Source organism: Lucilia sericata, unplaced genomic scaffold, assembly GCF_015586225.1.
Source record: "Lucilia sericata isolate MDLA Ls3-8-SP2 unplaced genomic scaffold, ASM1558622v1 Contig001399F_arrow, whole genome shotgun sequence".
In the NCBI taxonomy this organism is placed as follows: Eukaryota; Metazoa; Arthropoda; class Insecta; order Diptera; family Calliphoridae; genus Lucilia; species Lucilia sericata.
This window is the reverse complement of record NW_023995337.1, coordinates 16876-39694: the sequence shown is the minus strand read 5'-3', so window position 1 is coordinate 39694 and position 22819 is coordinate 16876. Positions and strand designations below refer to the sequence as shown.

General features: G+C 31.9%; 5 protein-coding genes across 11 annotated transcripts in view; 2 read left to right on the top strand and 3 right to left on the bottom strand.

The window, feature by feature from the left end:
* Window positions 1-15092, bottom strand: part of LOC119611262 (trithorax group protein osa-like) — an 82031-nt gene extending 66939 nt beyond the window's left edge. The window contains exons 1-3 of one of the 7 annotated variants that reach the window (XM_037966782.1): window positions 14094-15092; window positions 13307-13781; window positions 7452-8596 (exon numbers count right to left, since the gene is read on the bottom strand). In XM_037966782.1, the coding sequence (XP_037822710.1) occupies window positions 7452-8480 (1029 nt within the window). In that variant the 5' untranslated portion in view covers window positions 8481-8596; window positions 13307-13781; window positions 14094-15092. The remainder of the gene's footprint in view (window positions 1-7451; window positions 8597-13306; window positions 13782-14093) is intronic. The other 6 variants (XM_037966784.1, XM_037966785.1, XM_037966783.1 and 3 more) reach the window with 6 other exon arrangements.
* Window positions 15093-16548: 1456 nt separating this feature from the next.
* LOC119611257 (vacuolar protein sorting-associated protein 37B) lies at window positions 16549-17741 on the top strand. The gene has a single exon (XM_037966777.1). The coding sequence runs from the start codon at window positions 16682-16684 to the stop codon at window positions 17354-17356; it is 675 nt and encodes a 224-aa protein (XP_037822705.1). The 5' UTR covers window positions 16549-16681; the 3' UTR covers window positions 17357-17741.
* A 315-nt stretch (window positions 17742-18056) lies between these two features.
* Window positions 18057-19134, bottom strand: LOC119611258 (protein KRTCAP2 homolog). Its single transcript, XM_037966778.1, has 3 exons — window positions 18844-19134; window positions 18476-18773; window positions 18057-18408 (listed from the first exon to the last, which is right to left on the bottom strand). The coding sequence occupies exons 1-3, from the start codon at window positions 18851-18853 to the stop codon at window positions 18285-18287; spliced, it is 432 nt and encodes a 143-aa protein (XP_037822706.1). The 5' UTR covers window positions 18854-19134; the 3' UTR covers window positions 18057-18284.
* An 862-nt stretch (window positions 19135-19996) lies between these two features.
* LOC119611259 (39S ribosomal protein L19, mitochondrial) lies at window positions 19997-21238 on the top strand. The gene is made up of 3 exons (XM_037966779.1): window positions 19997-20182; window positions 20244-20549; window positions 20608-21238. The coding sequence occupies exons 1-3, from the start codon at window positions 20119-20121 to the stop codon at window positions 21150-21152; spliced, it is 915 nt and encodes a 304-aa protein (XP_037822707.1). The 5' UTR covers window positions 19997-20118; the 3' UTR covers window positions 21153-21238.
* A 234-nt stretch (window positions 21239-21472) lies between these two features.
* LOC119611260 (protein unc-50 homolog) lies at window positions 21473-22806 on the bottom strand. Its single transcript, XM_037966781.1, has 4 exons — window positions 22367-22806; window positions 22245-22310; window positions 21822-22181; window positions 21473-21757 (listed from the first exon to the last, which is right to left on the bottom strand). The coding sequence occupies exons 1-4, from the start codon at window positions 22608-22610 to the stop codon at window positions 21621-21623; spliced, it is 807 nt and encodes a 268-aa protein (XP_037822709.1). The 5' UTR covers window positions 22611-22806; the 3' UTR covers window positions 21473-21620.
* Window positions 22807-22819: the final 13 nt, after the last annotated feature.

Below are 22819 nucleotides of genomic sequence, written 5' to 3'. Positions count from 1 at the left end.
AAGACACCAGACCTTCCCATATGTATAGATTCAAACCTCAGTTGCTTCTTATTTCGATCCCCAAAATATTCCATCAATAGTAGTCTTTTGCTCTCTTTAAAAAAGCTTAACTTCTTATTTAGAAGCTAAAACATTCTTAATACAAGCCCTACAATTGACGGCATGTTTAGGAATAAAAGATCTTGCAAAAATTTACTTTAGTTTTGATGTTTATACTCCAAGTCTAACCTTGAACTTTTATTGATTATTATTTGGACACAGAAGTTTTCTCTATGTATGGATACAAGATGTCGAAGTGCTTAACGTGAACACTTGCTCTGTCTGTCGGCCATGTACTGTGCCCAAGTGCTTGATCTATCTAATCTCTGACCATTGCTGCCCCGTTGATTAACTTCCGTAATGCAAAAACATCATTTTCGTTTAAAACCAATCAGATGGGATGGACTCTGTTGATTCGGCAACAGCAGCTAGAGACGAATTCGTTACACCGAAACAAGAATCCAACAAATAAACCGAAAACGTGTTCTTACTCACAGGGAACACACTGTGGCAATTCTGGTATGAACAGAGTAAACCCAGAACATACCTGACAAGGAAGGGAAATTCATTGATATCACCTGTATAAGATACCTTTCATCCATCACCATTCAACCCAGTACACTTCTCATTCATTCCACATACTCATAGAGAACAACATCCGACCGTCACACATCCTGTATCACTTAACACCAACTCTCATCCAACGCTTAGTCCCACAGTCACTCCTCTGTGGAGTACTTATCTCTTGTCTCGCCAAGAGCACCGAACATATCCCGAATTATAGACTTTACCGTCTATCAGTCTTTTAATCGACATTCTATTTTCGCGAATTTGGGCTACCAGTTCCCGTGGCACCAGGTTATATGGTTCTCTGGTTCGATCCCATGCCAAATTATTCCATGGAAAGGCCGAGAACACATTCACCAGTTGTTGTCCCTCATTGCAATAACACCAAGGTGGGACCTTTCATCAAGGTAACCTGCCCCGAGTGGATGTATGGATACAATGTATCTACTAATGTTTTCAATGTTAGGCTATGTATAGTTACAATTTAACTATTACTGTTCCCTTATTAATGGATTCACAGTTAGCTATTCAGGGCTCACGATGTTTGGATGCAAAATAAGTGAAATTCTTTGCTTAAGAGTCTCAGACCTGCTAAATTTAATGCGTACTATCGAAAAAAACCCGAACACTAAACATTGTGGGGTAACTTCTTTAAACTTTTGTCGCATCAGCCTTACTCCACTTTTTCCTAAGTTGCCACTTAGGTTTACCCCTAGCCACCAGCTCTCTAGGTGAAAAGTAATTTTAACATGGGCTTCTCATAGGAGGAAGTTAATATTTACTCCATAGATTACAAAGAGACATTCAGAATTGCAATGAACCTATTCGCTAAAATTTTTTTAGTGCCTTCTCTTGGGAATGGTAAAATAACTAGTATTTCTGCTCTCGCTTACAAAACGGGCAATAAACTGATGACCGTCTTCAATTTCGTTTTCAAAGAGTACATTCGTTACGAAAGACGTATTAGAAAAAACATATAAAAGATATTTTAACTTATGCTTGTTCTAGGAAGAAGTCAGTCATCACTCCATAGATTACAAGGACACAATCAGAAAGCTAGCACTAAGGAGTTCATACATAGGTTTATACTTTTCGCTTAAGTTTTTTTAGTATTAATTGAAAGCCAAAGTGTTTTCTAAAGCCCGTAAACAGCAGATGTGTGAATGTATTCCCTATAGAATATAACATATTTCCAACTTTCTTCTGCTAGGATTCCCAGGGTAGTTTCCAGCTTTAAGTATTTTTCAATTAAATTCACCATAAATTTGTGAAAACACACATTATACACTTTTACCATTTTCTTACAAAAAACACTAAATTCTTTATTGCGTTTAAATTGTATTGTATATATTTCAATAACATTTCTTTTATTTACATCTTTTATTTCCTTTTGTATTTTTTTTTTTTTTTTGTTTTTTCGCCATTTGATATAACTTTGATGTGAAGTTTACAAAGCCTTTTAAATGTTTTGTTTTCTTCTTTTTACCGGTGTTTTGCGTTTTTCTTTTTTTGGTTTTTTTTTTTTTGCGTTCTAACTAAACAAAATTGTGCTCACTCATTCGCATGTATAATTAAACTTTTATTCCCAACATCCACAATTCCTTTATTTATTATATTACGTCATTTGAATTTGTTTGTTGCGTTTTTTGTTGTTTTTGATTATTATGCCAATTATGTTTTGTTACGCTATTTGTTGTTGATTTTGTTTGGTTTTTTTTATAAATTGTAGTAGATCTAAAGAACACCATTAATTGTAGTTGTTTACATTTTATATATTTTCTTTTGAACTAAAATGTTTAACGACGACAACACAAAAACAAATTAGAGGAAGAGGAAACAAAAGAGTAGCAGCGGTACACACACGCATTTTGAAGCAAGTATTGCCTTTTTGGTAAAAAAAAAAAAAAAAAAAAAAACAATAATTGCAGTGTATTTATATGAGCAAAGGGGAGTAACAGCACATCTACTTATTTGGTCGTTTTTTGCGGTGACTTTTATGTGCCAAGCAAACAGCTGTTTTTAATTCTGTATGGCGAGTAAATAGATTCTCGATACTGGAGTCGGAAAGTCCCAGAAAGATTAGCATTATGTCCGTAGTGTCTGGCGGTACTTAGGAAACAACAATTTCACATGGTACTCTTATGAACAGGATAGACAGACTGAGCTTTAACCTTTGTATAAATGATATGAGAGTAACACCAACAATATGTCACCGAAACTAGCAAGCAATTCGGGGAAAAAATGTCGATTGATATCATCACTCTGCTCGTTGCAAAATAAAGATTCGATTACGAATCCTAAAACCCAACAATCTTAACCTTCGATAGCCTCCTTTTGAGACTTACAAGCAACATAGATTAATCAAAAGTTTAGAAATATAAAGGAGATCTGGTTGACATTTGATGCTATCAAATGATTCATTCTAGTTCTTCATTTGCTCGTCTTTTTACGCACAGATCTGATACGCCAAGACTTTCCCAAACACCTATATGGGAACTTCCAACGATACGATATCTATCGTTATTCCATTATGTGTAAGCTAATGAGACGACTTTTACTAACCATTACTGACGACTTGTTCCTTGCACTTTACACAGGCTTTATGGACTCACACTAGTAGACGACTTCTACAGAAGCGAAGATTAAAAAGTTGTGTGTAGTTCTTGTTGTAGTTGTTGCTACTAGCCGGCATCACTTGGGGTATGGACAAAGAAACCTTGTTGGCTACCTATAAAACAATTGGCCAGTCAGTGGTCAATTATGCTGCTTCAGTATGGTCTCTCCTTTGCTGAGTGATACCCAGCGGAGAAATATTCAAAGCTGCCAAAATTCTGCCCAACGGACTGTAACGGGCTGCATGCAAATAACCTCGGAGCATCACCTACACGGGGAAACGTTGGCCCTCCCAGTCAAGGAACATAATGTCATGCTGACTAAAAAGTTCCTCCTGGGATGTCACCGGAGGAGACATGTTGCTTAGTTTACAATCCTTGCACGTTGTTCCTTGAACTCTGGGTTGTTGAGTGGCAACGTTTAACCCAGGTAATCTACATTGCTTTATCGTTAAGGAGGATCCTAATCATTTTATTTTCTCATTCTACTTTTAAAGTGTCAATGGGTTCTAAAACTGATCTCCCTCAATTATTTCGCTTTCTAAAACTTTTTAAATTAAAAAAAACTGACCTTACTAATAATAATAAAACAATTCAATAAAATAAATAAAATATTCTATAATAAAAATAAAACTTAAGCCTACACACAAATTATATATAAATAGAACAGAAAATAACAGCAAAAAAACAACGTATATATTTCAAAACAACTTAAATGCTATGAATAGATTAATGACTTTCTCAAATGAAATGATAATATTTTTTTTTTGCATTAAATATATAATGTAGGAAAAAAAACACAATTTTTATTATTGTTTATGAATAATAAAATACAAAATAATAAAACACAAAAGAATAATAAAAACAAAAGTATTTCATTGAATAAATATGTTTAAAAAAATAAATATAAAAATACAACTAATATCTTAATTTGTCTACATGTAGTTGTTGGTACTTGGATGAAAATTTTATATAAAAAAAAATTATGAATGAATAAATGAGTAATAAATAATGATTCCACAGTCAAGAGTGTAGAGTAGATTAGTTGTATTTTAAAGGCAAAACTATATAGTAAATATAAAACAAAAACTGTGCCACGCGACAATAACCAACAACAAAAATATCAGATTTTATTTTAGTCTGTAAGAAAGACTAAAAAAATATCCCATGGAGAAAAAGAAAAACACATACAATTTGCAAGTGTAGCGGGGGTTTAGGTATTTTAACGTTGTTTGGTATTAAATTTACAACTCAAAAATGAATGAAAAGAATGTCTTATAATAAGTTGTATTAGGTTTAATGGCTGGTACGTTGCACCATGTAGAAAATATTTCAAGACTCTTTAATTTTTTAGAACTAGTAATAAAAAGTATTAGACAAAAAGAGCTCTAAAACATCTCTGGAAGTTAAAGAAGTTATGCTCTTCAAAATATAAACTTTTTGGGTTATCATAATGGATTTCATAAAAAAAGGTCTCAACAATCTAGGTTTTCATATAAACAATTTAAAACATAACTCTTTCCACAATTATAAAACAACGCCAATCTAAATATAACGCAAAAAACATCATCATCATCAACAATTTGTTAAAAATAAACCAAACAAAATTTAGCCGCCAAGACAGAAAGACAGACAGTTAGTCAGTTCCATTTATAAACTGACACATATAAAGCAACCATAACCACAACAAAAAAATGTTGAACATACCAAAGCGACCAATAAACAACATATTCTATTCACTTTTTAAAGTTCTATAAAGTGTTCTGGATTTATTTTATGCTTGAATGATGTGAGGATGTCGACAACAGAGTTAAAAAAAAGGAAAATATAAACAACCAAAGAAAAACACCGGTATTTTGGTTGTGCAAAGCATTTTACTTCCGTGCCATAAAAAGTATGGAAGTTAATCCGAAAAGTTGTTTGATAATTGACGAGATTTTGTTAATGATTTTAGTTTGAAGAACTACTACTCAACCGCAATCAAAGATAGTACAAACTGTCATAAGATAAAATGTAGTAGATGTCTTTACTAAAGTATGGGAAGTCTATCGGGATAAATTATGAAAGGAAACACTAGATATATAATAAACAGTTAAGATGGTTTGGCAAATGATAAGGAGGAACAGGAGCTCAATAAAACATTACAATTAAAACATTACATTGACTTAACAAGTCCCCTCTCCTTACTTGTTTTTAAAAGTCTTCATTGAATGTCCCTGAGGACAATCATTCCAAAAACGTTTCGAATGATTAAGCAGATGATAAACCAATAATAGCTCAACGAAACATTTTGTTGGTTTCTCCTAATATCCACATCTTTTTAAAAACTTCTTCATTGTATGAATGAGATCAATTAATGCTCGCTCAAACCTCATTACTGTCCAATCTTTGGAAACAATAAGACATTTCGATTTGATATTTAAATGTTATCGATGGAGTGCAAGGAAAGTTAAGAATTGGCTCAAACATTTTAAAAGGGATTTTACAATTAAAATGTTTGGAATGTTTAAATCTACTTCACAGATATCTGGAATCTCCAATTCGCGACCCGTGAGTTGAAGCAATCGAGATTTTTGATCTATTGGAGATAATAAGAAAACTGTGCTGGACTAGAACAGAAGTTTCATTCGAGGCATGTATAAATTGCCTAAAGTAGGGCGTTTATCTGGAAAACTTTCCAGATAACTAGATTCCCTAAATAACGACTCATAAGTTGAAACTATTGAGTAAGATATTCAATAGCTATAATATCAAGTTTCTTCAGCATTAACATAGACATGCAGTCCAGATCTAGAGCTCTAAAGTGGTTTTCAATTGGAGAAAATCTGAAGAATTTTACAGATATCTGGAATCTCCAATTGATAACATATTCCATATCGAATGTAGAGAGTTTTTTCAGGATTATCATAGGGTGCTATCCGTAGCTAGACCTTTAGAAGTTTTATGCAGGAGTTAATAAGAAAACTAGCCTGTATGAATCTCCTAAAGTAACGCATTTATCCGATTTTTTATAAGATGAAATGTAGACAACTTTTTTAGTGTTAATTTGAACTACTTTACTGATATCAGGAATCTCCAATTGGCGGCACGTGATTTACAGAAATCCTGACTTATCAAAGCAAGTTCCTTCAGCATTAACATAGATATGCTGCTATAGCTTTTGAAGATTTTAACTTTTACTTCAGAAGTTAATAAGAAAACGATGCTGAATGAATCTTGTCTGATTTTGCGAGTAACACTTAATAATACACCAGAACTATTTATACACTATTGTTCACTGATAGCACTTTTTCAGTCTGAACTCGTAAGTATTTATTTTTATGCACAATTTTGTTTATATATAATTTTTTATTTTACCACTTTTGCTTGACAAAATGAACGGTCTGGTCTTTTTTTTTTTTTTTTTTTGACGGTCTGTTTATATCAGCTGTTTTCTTATTTATTTTTATATAAACCAACATACTTTCATACAAACATATAAAAGTATTTTTTATTATTGTTTTGAATGAATTTTTAGCATGTTATAGTGTTGTTTGCGATTAACCAATTTACATTTATGTACATACATACATAAATAAATAAATAAGTACGTGTGTATATTTAAATTATATGTGCACATTTAGTATGTATATAAGTATGTAAGTATGTGAATATAATATACAGACGTCTCTAGTTGTTGTTATTTTTATTATTATTGGAGACGTCAAACAATGAGAGTATCAGAAGAAGAAAAAAAAAAGAATAACATTGATATGAATGTGTGTTTGTGATGATGTTGATGAAGAGGTAAGTTTGGGTGTTTGTTTATATTTCTACATACAGAATCATCATCAGTAAACACTTGCATACAAACAACCAATTTGCTGTTCTGTTTTTTTTTTTCTGTTTTGAAATCATTCAATATTTTTTGTTGTTGTTGGTTTTTTTGTATGTTTGTACATTTCAGTTTATTAACCTTTCTTAATGGTTTAACGGTATAATTGTGACGTCACATTATAAAATAAATAAATTGTTGTGATAGGGTAGGAACATTAATTGCATTGATTTCTTTGATTTTTATTGTTTTTGTTGCTGCTGCCCTTGTTAATGTGATTATGAATATGTTGTGTGTTTAGTTATTGTTTTTGTTATATTCAATAAGTTGTTCTTAAGAAAATTTATTTTTCTTAATTGTTGTTTAGCAGACATTTAGAATGTTAAATAATTAAAAATAAAATTAAGAAGTAAACTTACCGGTGGTGGTGTTCTATACTGCTGTGAAGGTCCCAACTGTGGACTATAAGGTCTGGGTGGTGGTGCCCAACCACTCTGTTGACCACCGTACGGCGACTGATGTGGCGGTGGTGGTCCACCATGTTGAGGTGGTCCTGGTGGACCACTTTGCGTTGGACCGCCTGGAGGCTGTGGTCCTCCAGCACCCGGCTGTGTAGGTGCTTGTGATTGTTGAGGTGGCGGCTGTTGTTGTGGTGGTGGCGGCGGTTGCTGGGGATCATAACTGTTCGTATACCTATGTTGGGGAGGAGGTGGTGGATGCGATGATTGCAACAATGAATTTAGGGTCGGTGTGGGACCTTGTGGTGGTTGACCGGGTATATACCTTTGGGGTGGTGGCCGACTCGGTGAGCCAATGCCACCGGGACCACCACCAGGTGCAGATTGTTGAGGTTTACCACCTGGTGGTGGTTGTTGCATAGGCGAGTGACCATAACGATAGGGATCCATGCTGGGATCTGTATGATGATAACGTCCATACATGGGATGATGACCACCAGGTAGTGGTGGTGGTGGACCACCCAAGGGACTTTGACCATATTCAACACCCTCTTTGCCGGGATGTTCACCTGAGGGCGGTGGTGGTGGTACTCCTGGTCCACCTGGTTGTTGATGTGGTGGCATATGTTGTGGATGTGGTGGCTGCTGATGCATGTGATAGTGTGACATTACTGGATCACCTGCAGCACCACCACCAGGTGGTCCATAAGGATGTGTTGGCATTTGTGCCGTTGTATCATTGCCATTATTTGGTGTTGGTGGAGCACCTATACCTGCTCCCCCCGCTGTTGATGTATTGGGTGCTCCCGGTAAATTGCCACCCGTCGCACCGCTATTATTACCACCACCACCTCCGCCTCCCGTTCCCGAACCTCCTCCTCCTCCTCCTGCACTATTGGCCGTTGTAGCTGTTGTTGTGCCACCAGCTGCTGAAACCGCACCGGATCCAGCACCACCCTGCCCTGAGGGTGATTTTATTTTCTCATTCATTACTTGTTTAACTCAATTCTAGTTAATTGGTCTTCTTTTTTTAGTTGCAGCTTAAAATAATAAGAAATATTGAGAAAAACCTCCTTCTCTCCGCTGCAACTTTAGTTGAGTGTAATCTGGAATAAGAAAGGAATCAAAATTTACATTATTGAAAGGTTATTATAAGTGAAGTTATTAAATAAAAGTTATAAAGCAATAAATAGATAAACTACTTTTTGTGTTGGGTAATGTTTCGGATGGACTTATATCGAAACGTTAAAGTCGTGACTCTATCAGGAAAAAACTGCGAAACAAATTGCAGTCATTCTAAAGGAAAAAAGTTCAAACTACAAACAAGGAGAATAAACGCTTAATGCGTTAATTTGCAGACATGAACACCCTACATCAAACGACCCAGAATGTGGGGTCTAGTTATTGCTCCAAATTTGCATAAAACAAAGAAATATTGCCTGACTTCTAAGTATTAAAGGGGTATCAGTTCTGAAACAAACTATACAGAACTATAGATTCCATACCAGCCTCGACAGGGTATTGTCAATTAGAGTCTTTGTAAGTAAGTGGGTTAGTAATATACCAGACTTATGCAGGTTCTGCGAAGATGTACTATAGGAACAAGAGACATGAGTATATAATTATCAACTGTTCTAGAATACAAAATCTCAGTTGGAATGGTTATATGATGAACTGGGTGGAATTGATTTACTCGACTCTACTAGGTTTTATCTACCATGTTTTATCAGAGAATTTAGTCATTTTCGGCAGGTTTTATAGGGAGATTCAGATTCTATTACGTTTCTTTCTTTAGGGAATTGATTCGCAAAAACTTTTACATAGAACCTCTTTGAAATCAACCTATTTCCAATCCTCTATTCTATTTTTTATATTATTTTACGAAGGGAATCACAATGAACATTATATTCTCCTAGCGGAGTTGCACCTCTTTAAGGTGCATAAATGTTAAACTAACCTCCCCATTACATTGGTGTAGGGTATAACAAATTGCAAAAAGAAAAAGCAACAAAAATTAAAAATAAAATAGCAAAAACATGAACCACAAAAGAATTAATGTAAAAAAAACTAACAAAAGGAAACAAAAACAAAACCTGCACAAAAAACCAGCAATTGACAACGAACGACAAAGCTAACATAGAAATAAAAGAATTTGCAAAATAGAGAATAGAGCAAAAGTTATAGAAGCGAATAGCAAAAGGGGAAAAAATTAAGTATAGAGACAGAAAAGCAAAAACAACAAAAAAAAGTAAAAAATTAATTACAACTACAATAAATATTTATGAAACTAAACCCAGCAAACAAATTCCAATAAATTATACACACAAAAACAACAAAAACTAAAACAATTATTTTACATACATTTTACTAAACATAACTTTTACATTAAAATAAATTAAAAATAAAAAAATGCATACGATGAACAAAAAAATTACACAAACAACATGCTGCTTTATTCTCTGCTTTACACATTCACTCACTTTCTACTCTTCTCAAATCCCATTAACGTAAAGCAACGTAATCAAATGTACTCTTCTATGTACATCTCATCTAACGAACGAACAGAGGTGGTAAACGACAAACAAATCGAAAACTGACAACGAAATATTGAAACGAAAATGTACACAAAGAAGGAAACGAGATGTAGCAAGAAAAAGAAAACAGAAAATAAATACAACAAACACATACACAACTTAACAACACAAAACGACCGACCGACTAAAAGACAGACGTATAACATCACAAAAACAAAACGTATATACGAAGAATACAGCACGAAAACACGATTAATACACAGCAGTAGCAGCAGCAGCACCAACTAACCAACGTACCAACTGGCTGACTCTGTCACACATTCATTGTTTTCAAACAAACATTTAAAACACAAACCGACACATTACACTTTCGTATAGTATGGCTGTGACATTCCCTCTTCTATATAGAGATATATTGTATATGTATGTTTGTAATTATATTTTATTTGATGATTTCTCACTAATAATGGATACGTACTTACATACATACAACTGCTGAATTGAGGAGCTTCTGGCATTTAATATTTGTGCAACGCGAAAAAATAACAAATAAAAAAAAACTTAAAGGATTTTATTTATACAAGAATTTTTTCTTTTACATTTAACTAAAAATTAACATTTTTTTTTTATTTCTCACTATTTATTGTGATTTTTAACACGTTTTATTTTTATTTATTTAATAATTTATTATAAAATATTTAAAAAATAAAACACAGCGCTTTGAAAAAAGTACTATTCCCGGACTTTTTACTTTAGATTACTCAAATGAAACTCTTTTACTTGCTGCTGCTGCAGCAGCAAAAACCGTCAGTAGTCTGTCATTTCTATCTTCTCTCTCTCGTTTATATGTTTCCCCCATCATTTATTCGTTTTACTTTATATTCTCTGTATTTTCGTTGTTAACAACAAGCAATTGTAACTCAGTGTTGTATGTAAAAGGTAGTAGTAGGATTTTTCGCCGTAAAATACCACAATTTTTATTGCAGTGTATTTTGAAATGAAAATGCAATTGGATTTGTTTATTTTTTAAGAAAATTACCGGTTGTTAAACTTTTATATTATATCATTGTAAAAAAGATAAAAGAAGGAATTTAATTTTTAATTTAAATTCTAACTTGTGGAAGCATTGTTTGATATTTAGTTAAATTATGTTGCTTACAAAATTCAATGGCCTATCCTGGTTTAATATAAATCCAATTGGACCTCTTTGTTTTTTTATAGTAGAGGCTAATACATATGTTTCTCAATAATTAAAATCAACATTTTAAAAATTGGACGAAGATAAGGCAAAAGTTTTGAATTTCAATTTTAAAATGTCTATAATTCGGAAATTATAAAAGATCTTGCGAAGCAGATCGGTTGGATAATAAAAATCTACACGCATATACTATTAGTCTCCAAAGCGCCGCAAGCGGGCAATAATGTGGTCTGTTTTCCATACATAAACTCGAATACTCCTTGGCCACTTACGTAACAAATATTATCTCGATCGGCTCAGCCGTTAAGAAGTGCCAGACTAATTTCAAAATTTCGATTCTGCCCCACTGTGGATAAAGAAATGGCTCGAGCAATGTAATTTCATTAGATGAACAAACGATGCAAACAGTTCTGGAAAACTATGCAAATTTCTTTACAGAATTTATTTTGATTCCAGCACGAAACAATAGATAGAATTGACTTTCAGGGTAAAAACAACATTTGTGTATTTGATCCGAAGCAAGAACCTTCTTTTAATTAAAATTATATTAAACATTTTATTTAGATCATTAACTGAATACCATTTCGGACGAAAGTGAAATTTTTTCTATATTTTGCTTCTTTAGTAAATGAAAAGGGGAAATTCTTTCGGAATGAAACCACTTTCAGGTTTTAAAGTGGATGATATATTTCTTATTGTACGAATAGAACAAGGTTAGAATAGGCTTTAAATTTCCCTATTTCGATTCGAATGTTAATGCTCTCGAAACACAATGTACTTAACAAAATTTTTTATTTCGAAGCAAGTTACAGAATGTTGAATGAATTTTCAAAATAATGGAAAAAAGATGTTGTTGAACTTAGTGGAAAACGCAAGAACTACTTGCTAAGACCAATGTTGTTAAGATCTTATTGCAGTACCAGAAAATATCGAGAGATACAGTAGTCATATCTATAATCAAATAAACTATGCTAATAGGTATAAACTGAGTTAGTTAATAAGAAAATATTGTTAAATCAGAATCGGCTAAAAATATTATACCTAACAGTTGTAAAATTTCAATAGTTCAAATCGATAAGTTAGGATCTATCAAACCTTGCGGATTCGAAATTATATAAATCGTTTGGAAATGTTGTTAAGGAGATATTGTTAGTTGAGTACACAGTGGCAATACTCTCGACGAAACGAAATCTGAAGAGTATTATCCAAAAATTCTGAAATCATTAAAAAATAGCTGTGGCAAAAGTAAAACAGGCTAGGCAGGAAATCATGATACTTTATAACAATTATAATAGTGTTCATACGACAATTGGATCTTCGCCCCAGAATGATAGGAGTTATAATAGGACAAAAAAGAATTATCGACCACAGTGGAACTGTTACTATAACAACAGTTTGTTAATATTGTCTTTATGTTCAATCTTTGACAATTATTTAGTCTATGTGCTTTGGTAGAAAAACTATTTTGTATCCATACTAAATTTTTTGTATCTAACTCTGAAACTTTTTCAACTTAGAGTTACCTTAAACGAACATGACACGGGATAGGTTCTGCAGACTGTATACTACCACGAGTATAGCTTTACTTGGGTCCTATTATTTTTCAACTGCTAGAACCGTAATATACCATTTCATTGGGATCAATTGGCCCAATTTAGGACATTCAGGAATACACCCAATTGAATTGAATTCTCTTTGACTGGAGGCTAATTTTTAGGGTTCTAGCGACAAAACGATCAATATGGGGAAAGTTAGGATATGAACATTGGTGACCCTATTAGAAAGTCAGTTCGTCAGTTTTAAATTGACTACCGTTCGAGAAATGGCCTAAACCAAACTATTTAAATACATATGCCACAATTATGATTACAACATTTCCAAGAACTGAAGATTTTACACATTCAAAGTACTGCAGAATTAAACGAATTATTACGAACAATGATATCTATCGCAAGAATAACAAAAAATAGAAACCCGACTAATACAAAAATGTTTCGTTTTGCAGCAAATCTATAGCAAAGAAGAATAAACATAATTCTCATATTAATATGAGTTAAAAACAAAAAAAAACTTGGAATACTTACACATTTAGATCATCACTGTAAATTGTGATTAAAAAAACTCCACATCAATTACGAATGAATACATACATTCGTTGTTCAGCAAAATAGTGTGATTTATAAAAGACGATGATGACAACCACATGCAATATTTTTTACAAATCTACACACACACACAGAGAATATTTCAATGGAAAGGTTAATTTGATTTAATTTATTTAACTTTTATTTGTTTTATATATATATTTGAAAAAATTTCTTTTATTTGTCGTTTTTGTTTCTATATTTCTTTCTTCACTTTATAATTCGTTGTTGGTTTTTGTGGTATTTCTTCTTTTTTTTGTTTTGTTTTCTTTTCAATTTGTTTTTCTTTTTTGTTTTTTTTTCTTTACTTTTTTTTGCACACTACCCACGTTTGTTAGTATAGATGTCTTCTTCTTGTTGACATATAACTTTCTTATAGCATAGAAAGGGATAGCTATAGAGTATGATAAGAGAACTGTAAAATAAAGAGCACAAAGAGTAGAAAATTAATAGTATTGTTGTTTTTGTTTTTTCACTGTAATCTATTACAAATTTTAATGCCGATTTCACGTTATTGTTGTTGTTGTTGAAAATGAACAGAAAAGACAACAGAAAAAAAACTTGTTTCGCGGCCGCTTAATTTTTTTCTTTCTTTTTTTTTACAATTTAATTTCTTTTCCAATGCTTAATTGGAGTAATAGTTAAAATTTTAATTTTCAGCATTAAAAACAAATTGTCATTAATTTAATAATTATAGATTTAATTTTATATTTTTATTTATGCAAACATTTATGGTGTGGCAACCAACGACGTTTCTGTTATAGCTTCTTCTATATATGATTGTTTTCCAGAAGAACTGTGATTTCTGCCGATGTATCTAAAAAAAACTAACGACGACAAAACTGTGGCACCAATACTGTTTGTTGGTTTGGCTGGCTGGCTGGTTGGCAGCCTGGTTGGTTGGAGGTGGCGATGACGTTCAAAAGGAGGCAAGGAATGACGACGAGTGATTTACAGACAAATAATATACACAAATTTATGGATACATGCAATTATTCAATAAGTTTTTTTTTTCTTTTTTTATTTTCTGGCTAAAATTTGCCTGTAATCTTGCTTAGATCATTAAATGATCATATTTCAACGCACATACCACTAACATATAAATTGTTGTTTTATCTTTAAAAAATTCAACAAAATTTCTATAATTGTTTTCTTGTTTCGTCGTCAATATACAATTTTCAATGCACAATTAACATACACAATTTTCAGCAGATCATTCTTTTCCTTTTCTTTTTTTGTTTTGTATAGTTACACAATTTTTACAAAAATTTCCACGGTTTTTAATAGATTTTTTCTTTTCTTTTTTTATATCTGTATATTAATGAAAATTTACACGAACCGTTTGCGGATTTAAGATTTAAGCTTTAGCACCAGCAAACAACTCTTCATCTACTTTACTACCACAACTAGCTACGCTTCGATTTCGGGACACGAATAAAAAATTTTTTGCTTGTATGCAGAGTCTGTGCGAATGAAGGAAAATTTTTTTCTTTGCCTTTTTTCAAATGCAAATTTTACGTCAAAATTACACAATTTTTGTGGGAAATCAGTTTGAGCTTTTCGCTTTAGACTTTAACTTGAGTTTTAACACTTTTTTTGCACTTAATTTAGGGTATTTTATTGAAAATTTTTAATTAATTTTGCACAACGACATGACTCCATTTTTTGTCGAAGCATAAAAGTCCGGCCATTTTTTTTTTGTGATTTTTGGAATCATGGCCGGTCACGAACTGCAGCCAACTTCACTACTATTGCCACTTGTATACAGAAGAAAATTTTGTTTTGATATGGCAACACCAAGAAATTATATGTTATTTTAATGAAATTAATAATTATTATTTTGTATGCAGTCGCTAAAAAATTAGACAACAAACAGAGATATTATACAATCCCATCAGGATTCTAACCTAGAGTTTTTCATAACATCAGGCGTTTGTATCAAATATTTAAAGGTAACAACTTCTACCGCACGACCGACGTAATTTTTAATCGGTCACTAATTGCAGCTAACTTCACTACTAATGCCACTTGCATACAGAAGACATTTTTGGTAAGATATGGCAACGCCAAGGAGAAATTTTAAAATATTTATAATTTTTAAAAATTAAATGTTTTTTTTAATTTTATTATTAATAAAAAAGTAAATTTTTAAGTTATTTTGCATTTTTAAATGTAATAACTAACTTCTTTCATTTCTTTTGATATCAACTCTATTTGCTAGAGCAGCCATAATGTGAGAAATTTAAAAAATTGCCTTTTTGATGTCAATATCATACCCAATATACATACATTAATTATATATTTTATTATTATTTATTATTTATATATTTATAATATTATTATTTTTATTATTATTATTATTATTATTATTATTATTATTATTATTATTATTATTATTATTATTATTATTATTATTATTATTATTATTATTATTATTATTATTATTATTATTATTATTATTATTATTATTATTATTATTATTATTATTATTATTATTATTATTATTATTATTATTATTATTATTATTATTATTATTATTATAGTTGTAAGGTGTTCAGAATTTCTAATATCCTAAAATTGCGAAATCTGACATTGTGGACCAATGTGATTTTTGGAATCGTGGGCGGTTACAAACTTCATTACTTTTGCCACTTGTGTACTAAGGAACCTTTAGGCACAGGGTATACAGAGGCGTCACAAGCAAAAAACTATTTCCCTCTTTTTCGCACAAAACGATTTCAATGATTTTTTTAGCTGTATTTTATATACCTCTTCTCACCAAACAATTTCAAAATCAAACAAAAGCTGATTTTAGACTTTTTTAAATGTCAAAAGTGACACCTCTGTATACTTTGTGCTTTGGGTTAGATATAGTTTAAAGTCATTAATTTGAAAAATTTATAACAAATCATTCTTTGGAAAGCAACTCTATTTGCTAAAGTAGCCGTTTTGTGAGAAATTTCAAAATTTTGCCCTACGCTGCATTAACAAACATTGTGCAACGTAAAGTTATTTTAGAACATATTTAATAGTTTATTATTGCTTTAAAATTCCATAATATTTTGTTTATAAGTTATTTGTAGTTTAGTTTAATAATTTTTTTTATTGCTTTTGATAACTTAACATCTGGCAACTTTTTTTGTTTATTTTTGTATTTCAAAACAATTACTCATTTTATTCTTTACTACGCTCTCATACCTAAATTGTGTGTCTCTCAGTCAGATTAAACAAAAGAAAAGACGAAACATCGCTAAATATTTAAGAAATTATTGAAAAAAAATCCAAAAAATTTGGTTTACATAGAGCAAAAAGACCATGTATCAGGAATATTTAAATCAATTACAACACACCATAAACCCCTTATCCACAGATGAACTGAAAGATCTACTTAACAATGATGAAAAACTCGATGAAAAGATTGACGCAGTTTTGGAAATTTTAAAGGCCCAAAAAGACAGTCTATTCACAGAAAATCGTTCCAAAGCGGAGCGTAACATAGAAAAGGAACCACTTATAATTGAATTAAAGGGAAAAGTTGCTGAACTCAATGACGAAGGCAAGCAATGCTGTGAAGCGGTACAGGAAAAATTGGCCCTTATTAAGGAGAAATCGGGTGGAGTAAGTCAAGAAACTGCTTTAGCTCTGCTGCAGACAGCAGCCGCTGAAAGTGAAGAGAACTCTGAGGCTATAGTTAAAAAATTCACAGACAACGAAATCACTGTAGAAGCCTTTCTGGAAGAATTCTTGCCTGCACGCAAGATTATGCATTTACGCAAACTAAAGGCTGAAAAAATGCAAGAACTAATGAGACGTCAGGCTCATTCTGGGCCAAATCCAGCACCACGGAATATGCCTGGTATTGGACCAGCCTATAGCAACATACCCTCAAGTGGTTTCTATCCGGCACCACGTCCACCTTACGGCAGCGGTAGTGGTGTACCATATCCTATGGGACCCATGATGCCGATGCCACCACCACGCCCTTATTAACTGCCAACAATTTAAATACTTTTTGTTGACCTCATGATAAATAAGCGTACAAATCATTAGATGTTTTGTTTGCAATTTGTAATCAAAATGCCCAAGTCGAAGATGTTAATGTGATGGCAAATCTCTTTTTTTCTAAATTTCAATGGAAATTCAGTTAATCTATTTACTAAATATACGAGTCGATGAGACACCACTACTTACAGGACAGTTCTATTTTTTCTTTGGTTTCGTAAATTTTTCTATCTCCTATAAAAAGTTATTTTAAACAAATATGATTTATTTTATTTACACTACTCTTAAATATATGTATATTAAAGTTAATCGTTTGTTATCGAATTAAGTATTTTAAAATAATAAAAAAACGTAGCGTTTAAAATTAAAAAAATAATAGTTATTTATTGCTTCTTAAAATCTGGGTATTTACTTAATAATTCCACTTGATGTCAAAAATGTTCGAATTTGTATGCGAATTAACTTGTAATTTGTATAAAAATATCGTTAAACATTTGGACTTTGGTTCTGTACCGACATCATAAGTTTTCCATGACAAAAGCACGAACTAATAGATTTATTAGGTCACTCTATTGAGAAACTAGTACCATTAACGCGATCATTCTAATCACTTACAATTTTCAGTGTAATTCCTAAATCGAAATACTTTTTTTCAAATTTCCGCTAAAAAAGTAAAGTACATCGTAGCTTTGAGTTTTAAGTATATAATGTAATTAGTTTTATTCATTACTACATATAAAATATTTGCGAAATAAACCGAAGCTTTAATAATTAGAAGTACATAAATTTCTATTCTAAAAAGATCTAAAAATGTTATGCTTTTTAAAATGCATAGTTAATACTAGTAGTAAATATGAAAGAAAAATATATATTCGATTTTTTCCATAGATTAAAGGTTTTTCGAGAGATAGAAATTTTATTTATTTTTCTTGCCGCCACCTTTACGGGGATGTATAGCTTCTGGAGCAATGGTAGACTTATGATAACAATCATTGGAAATACGATCCACAAAGTATAAGGCCAAAATCGAAAATAAAATGCTAAAATCAGACAAAATTACTTATTAAAACATATTTTTTGGTATATAAACATTTCCGCAATACTTACCAGGTGGTGGCACACACACGATGCACTACACCGGCTGCCAGGACAGACATTATTAAACAAATCAGTATTTCGGGAATAAATTTCGAAGCAAAATCATCACCAAACACTAACATTTCCACATTCGATAAAGAGGTTAAACTAAATAGAAAAAGCCAAGAGCTTACAAAACCACCAAATATAGTAGTCAATTGAGTAGAGGTAAACCATTCGGCATAGAAGCGTAGAGTGCCGTAAATAACTAAACTTAAAATGCAAGAAATTATGGCGCTACCAAGATGGGCTTTTGGGTGCACCGGTTCTGTTAATATACAACAAAATGTAAGAGTTTTTAAGAAATTTTTTCCCATAGAAATGTTAGGAATACTTACTTTCAATCATTTTAAGAATTTTTACGTTTGTTTCTTTGCTCTATAAATTTTCTTTCCTCAATATTTATTGTATGATTCCTGCTTTCGGAATGTTGCCGTCTGGCTGCTGGATTTTGTCTTTTATCCGGCACTTTAAAGGGAGTTGCTTCTTCAGTATTTTCTCTATGTTTTTTGCAAAAACCCAACGCACATAAAATGACAACGACAACAATTAGTGGTGTAATTAGGCCCATCTGGTGGTGTGTAACAAAATCTTTGTTGTTAAGAAAAAATTTGATTAAAATAAAGAGCTGCCAGACGTATCAAAAATGTCAATGGTTTACTGTAAGTGTTACCGGTGTTGATAGAGATGTTATATATTTTTAAAATAAATAAAAAAATATAAAAAAGGCTGTCTTCTTTCGTTAAAACATATATTTGAACTGCTCACTCTTTTGTTGTTTACTAATCAAGGATGATGGAAATGGGTTATGTCATACGGAAAAACATATGCGGTGTGATAACACAATTATGAATCGTATACATTCGGAACTACATATGGATAAAAAAGAATACATATGCAAAATACATGTCCTCTAATACCACCTTAATGGATCTGCTGGCTACCATGTAGGATCTGGATCAAATAATAAAAATAATTTTTTTAAGGTTTTTCCTATTTTATTGATATTTCACGTAAAGGAATGATAATTAATTTTGATATCATGTAAAAGCTCTTTGAGAGGCGCTTTTAATGACGTATTACAAATTAAAGTTAAAAAGAAAAAACAAATTAAAATGTTATTTAGATTATTAAAGATTGTATTATAAAGATTACACTATGCGGCAAAAATAAATACCTGGGAAAATATAGGCCGATCATTATAAAACTTTGTGAAAGGATTTGTTTTTAATTTTTAAGAATTAATCAAATTCTATACATATTTTTTTAATTTTTAAATATTTTTTTCCATCTGCATAATTTCTCACACAACTTTTGTGCTTGCTCTATTTTGTTGTTATAAATTATATACTAAATCCCACTTTTTATCTCTCGGATTCCGTTTTTATTTTAAATCTTTGAAAATTTAAAAATTAAACTATTTGAGAACTTAGCAGGCTTACAGTCGATTTTATGCCGCCGCCGATATTTATAGTGTTAGCGGCCGACGTCGTTAATATTTGTAGGCGGAGGGCTCTGAACAGCAGGTTATTACGATTCCTGCACAATTTTCTATCTGCTCGATATATTTTCCAAATTAGAATTCTAAAATAAATTGAATTAAAAATAACAAAATGTTAACGCCGGCCCGTTTAATAAACCCACAACTGCTGAAACCAACAACGTTTAAAAGAATTGGTAAGCTTAAATTTGAAATTAATTGTTACAACACAACTCTAGCCAATCTCTTCCAAACTAGTCACGTTCTCTACAAAACCCCAACCAAAGGAACAATATGCCGGCAATACCGCCAAATCTTCAACAACAAACCATAATACACCCGAGCATAGAAAACCTATTGCACCGCCTACTTATCGTTTTATATATCCGGAATTTCTGCCCGATCCCAAAGTAGAATGGCGTAATCCGGTTAGAGAAAAATTGGAAAGAATGGATATGATCGATAGACGTACCCAAATAGAAATACCCGAATTCTATGTTGGTTCCATAATGGCTGTGACTAGCACAGATCCTCATGCGGCTGGCAAAGTTAGTCGTTTTGTGGGTGAGTTATTGAAAGACCTAAAGTTTTTGTTGGATTATTTCATTTTGTTAATTTACAGGCATTTGCATTTTGCGTGAGCGCTGTGGCCTTAGAGCCCGTTTCATTTTACGCAACGTCATAGACGAACAAGGCGTCGAAGTTATGTATGAAATGTATGATCCCTCTATACAAAAAATTGAGGTATTGCGCTTGGAAAAACGTTTAGATGATCATTTACTGTATTTACGCGATGCTTTACCCGAATACAGCACCTTCGATGTTAATATGGAACCTGAAATAATGGAGGAAGGTGCTGCTGTACCCATAAATGATGTGCAAGTACGTTTGCGTCCACGTCCCTGGTTGGAAAGATGGGAAAGACAAAATCTTAAGGGTGTTTCAAATGTCGATGAATATATTAATGAAAAGAATAGACGCAAGGCATTGGCACATGAGAAACCTTGGGAGAAATACGATTTAATGAAACAATATAGAGCTACCATACCAGAGGATGAGCAAAAGGAAATATTCGCTGAAGTGTACTCACAATTGCATCAAATGGAACTGCAGCGTAAGAAGAACAAACGTAAGAGGTCTTTTGTTAAGCCAACAAAATTAGCTTAAACTAAAAGGAATTAATGTTAAATTCAATTTGTTTTGAACTAAAAGTTGTTAAAAAATAAAGTTTCCATATAGGATTTTATAGTTAACAGGAGGGAGATTTTATTTAAAAAAGAAATTTAGTGTTTGGAAAGAACATCAACGATGTTATATTGCAGATATTTTGACTCAATATTCGTACTCAAACTAAAAAAACATTCGATTAAGCGCTTTTTTGAAACCTCTATATTAACGAAATGATTAAGGTCTTTAGTTTTCAAAACAAATCGATTTTTGTTAAGAAATATAGCATTATTTGAATAATTTAAATACATAAATTAGAATTAAACTTTAAACATTATTATTTAATAGAGGTTTTATTAAATAAAATCGCTTTATTATACAATTTTTATGCACAAATAGTTATGAATGGTAGAGTACAGAAAAATGATTTTAAATATTTCTTACAAATTCTACTCTGAGCTTTAAAAACTAATACACACGATACTTATAGAAATCAATAAAGGATATGGTTACATTCCAACTAATAATTAAAGTGATTAAATATAATAAAAATATAATGGGCAAAGGAATGAGAATTAAACGTGTGTTCTTAAGATGGGGTATGCCTAAGAAAGAGATAAATTTAGTTATTAAATATTGTTAAGTTTTAAAACAATCAAAAACACTTACAATTGTAGCCCAAAAATGAGATGTAAACATAATAGCTCAAGCCTAGCAACCAGAACGTATTACCCAATAGACGTGAGATAAACCAGGGCTGACTGATCAACCAATTGTAGAAGAATAGCTGCAGGAAATGCAATAGCATTAAGGGCGGGAAGAAGGCATTCAAGTGCACATCGAAGGCATAACCCCACTCAATATCGGGCTCTAGATTACTCGTTCTCAAATAGCGATTCGTAACCAACCACAAAAAAGTGGCCACCACAATGCCGGCAAATATGCAATCGACAAAAACCACATAAAATATAAAGGATATACTTTGCCAGATGTTTAAGCCCAAAACCCAGGCAAAGCCTAAAGAGGTTACTGTAACAAATAGGAAAATAATGGAATTTAAAAATCCTTTAAATTATGCTTCATACTACTTACCACATAAGCATACAACTAACAATACTAAAAAGGCAGGGTCGTCTCTAGCAAATTGTGATTTTGTTTCTACAACAAACCAAAAATAAAGGAAATAGTCAGTTTTAATTTCCTCCACAACTTACGTTTTCTATAATTAAAATTCCTATAAACTTTTTGTGGTGCTATAAACAAATAGATCATTTGCCACAGAGCAAACTCAAAGTCCATTTGATTAAATTTTAATAGACGTCTTAGATATTTGTAGCTTTTTGTAGTGGCTGAAAGACAATCTTTGCGAGCATTGGCTGGTGGTGGCAATGGTGATTGACCTCGAGACGCTGTATAACTGGACACCACTGAGGGTGTGGGTGAAGTCGATTGTTTCATTATGTAGGTTTTACGTTTAAATTGTAGAGAAACAGTTAAGTTTTTTAATATATATTAAAGTTAATTAAGCATTATTTATTTATTATAAACAATTAGCGAAAGACTTGTTATTATTTCGTAAAATTCTTTTAGAAATTTTCAAGAAGTTTTTAATCGCAAAAAAATAACAAGAGTTGACACATCACTCAAAGTATTGTTGACAGCTGCAG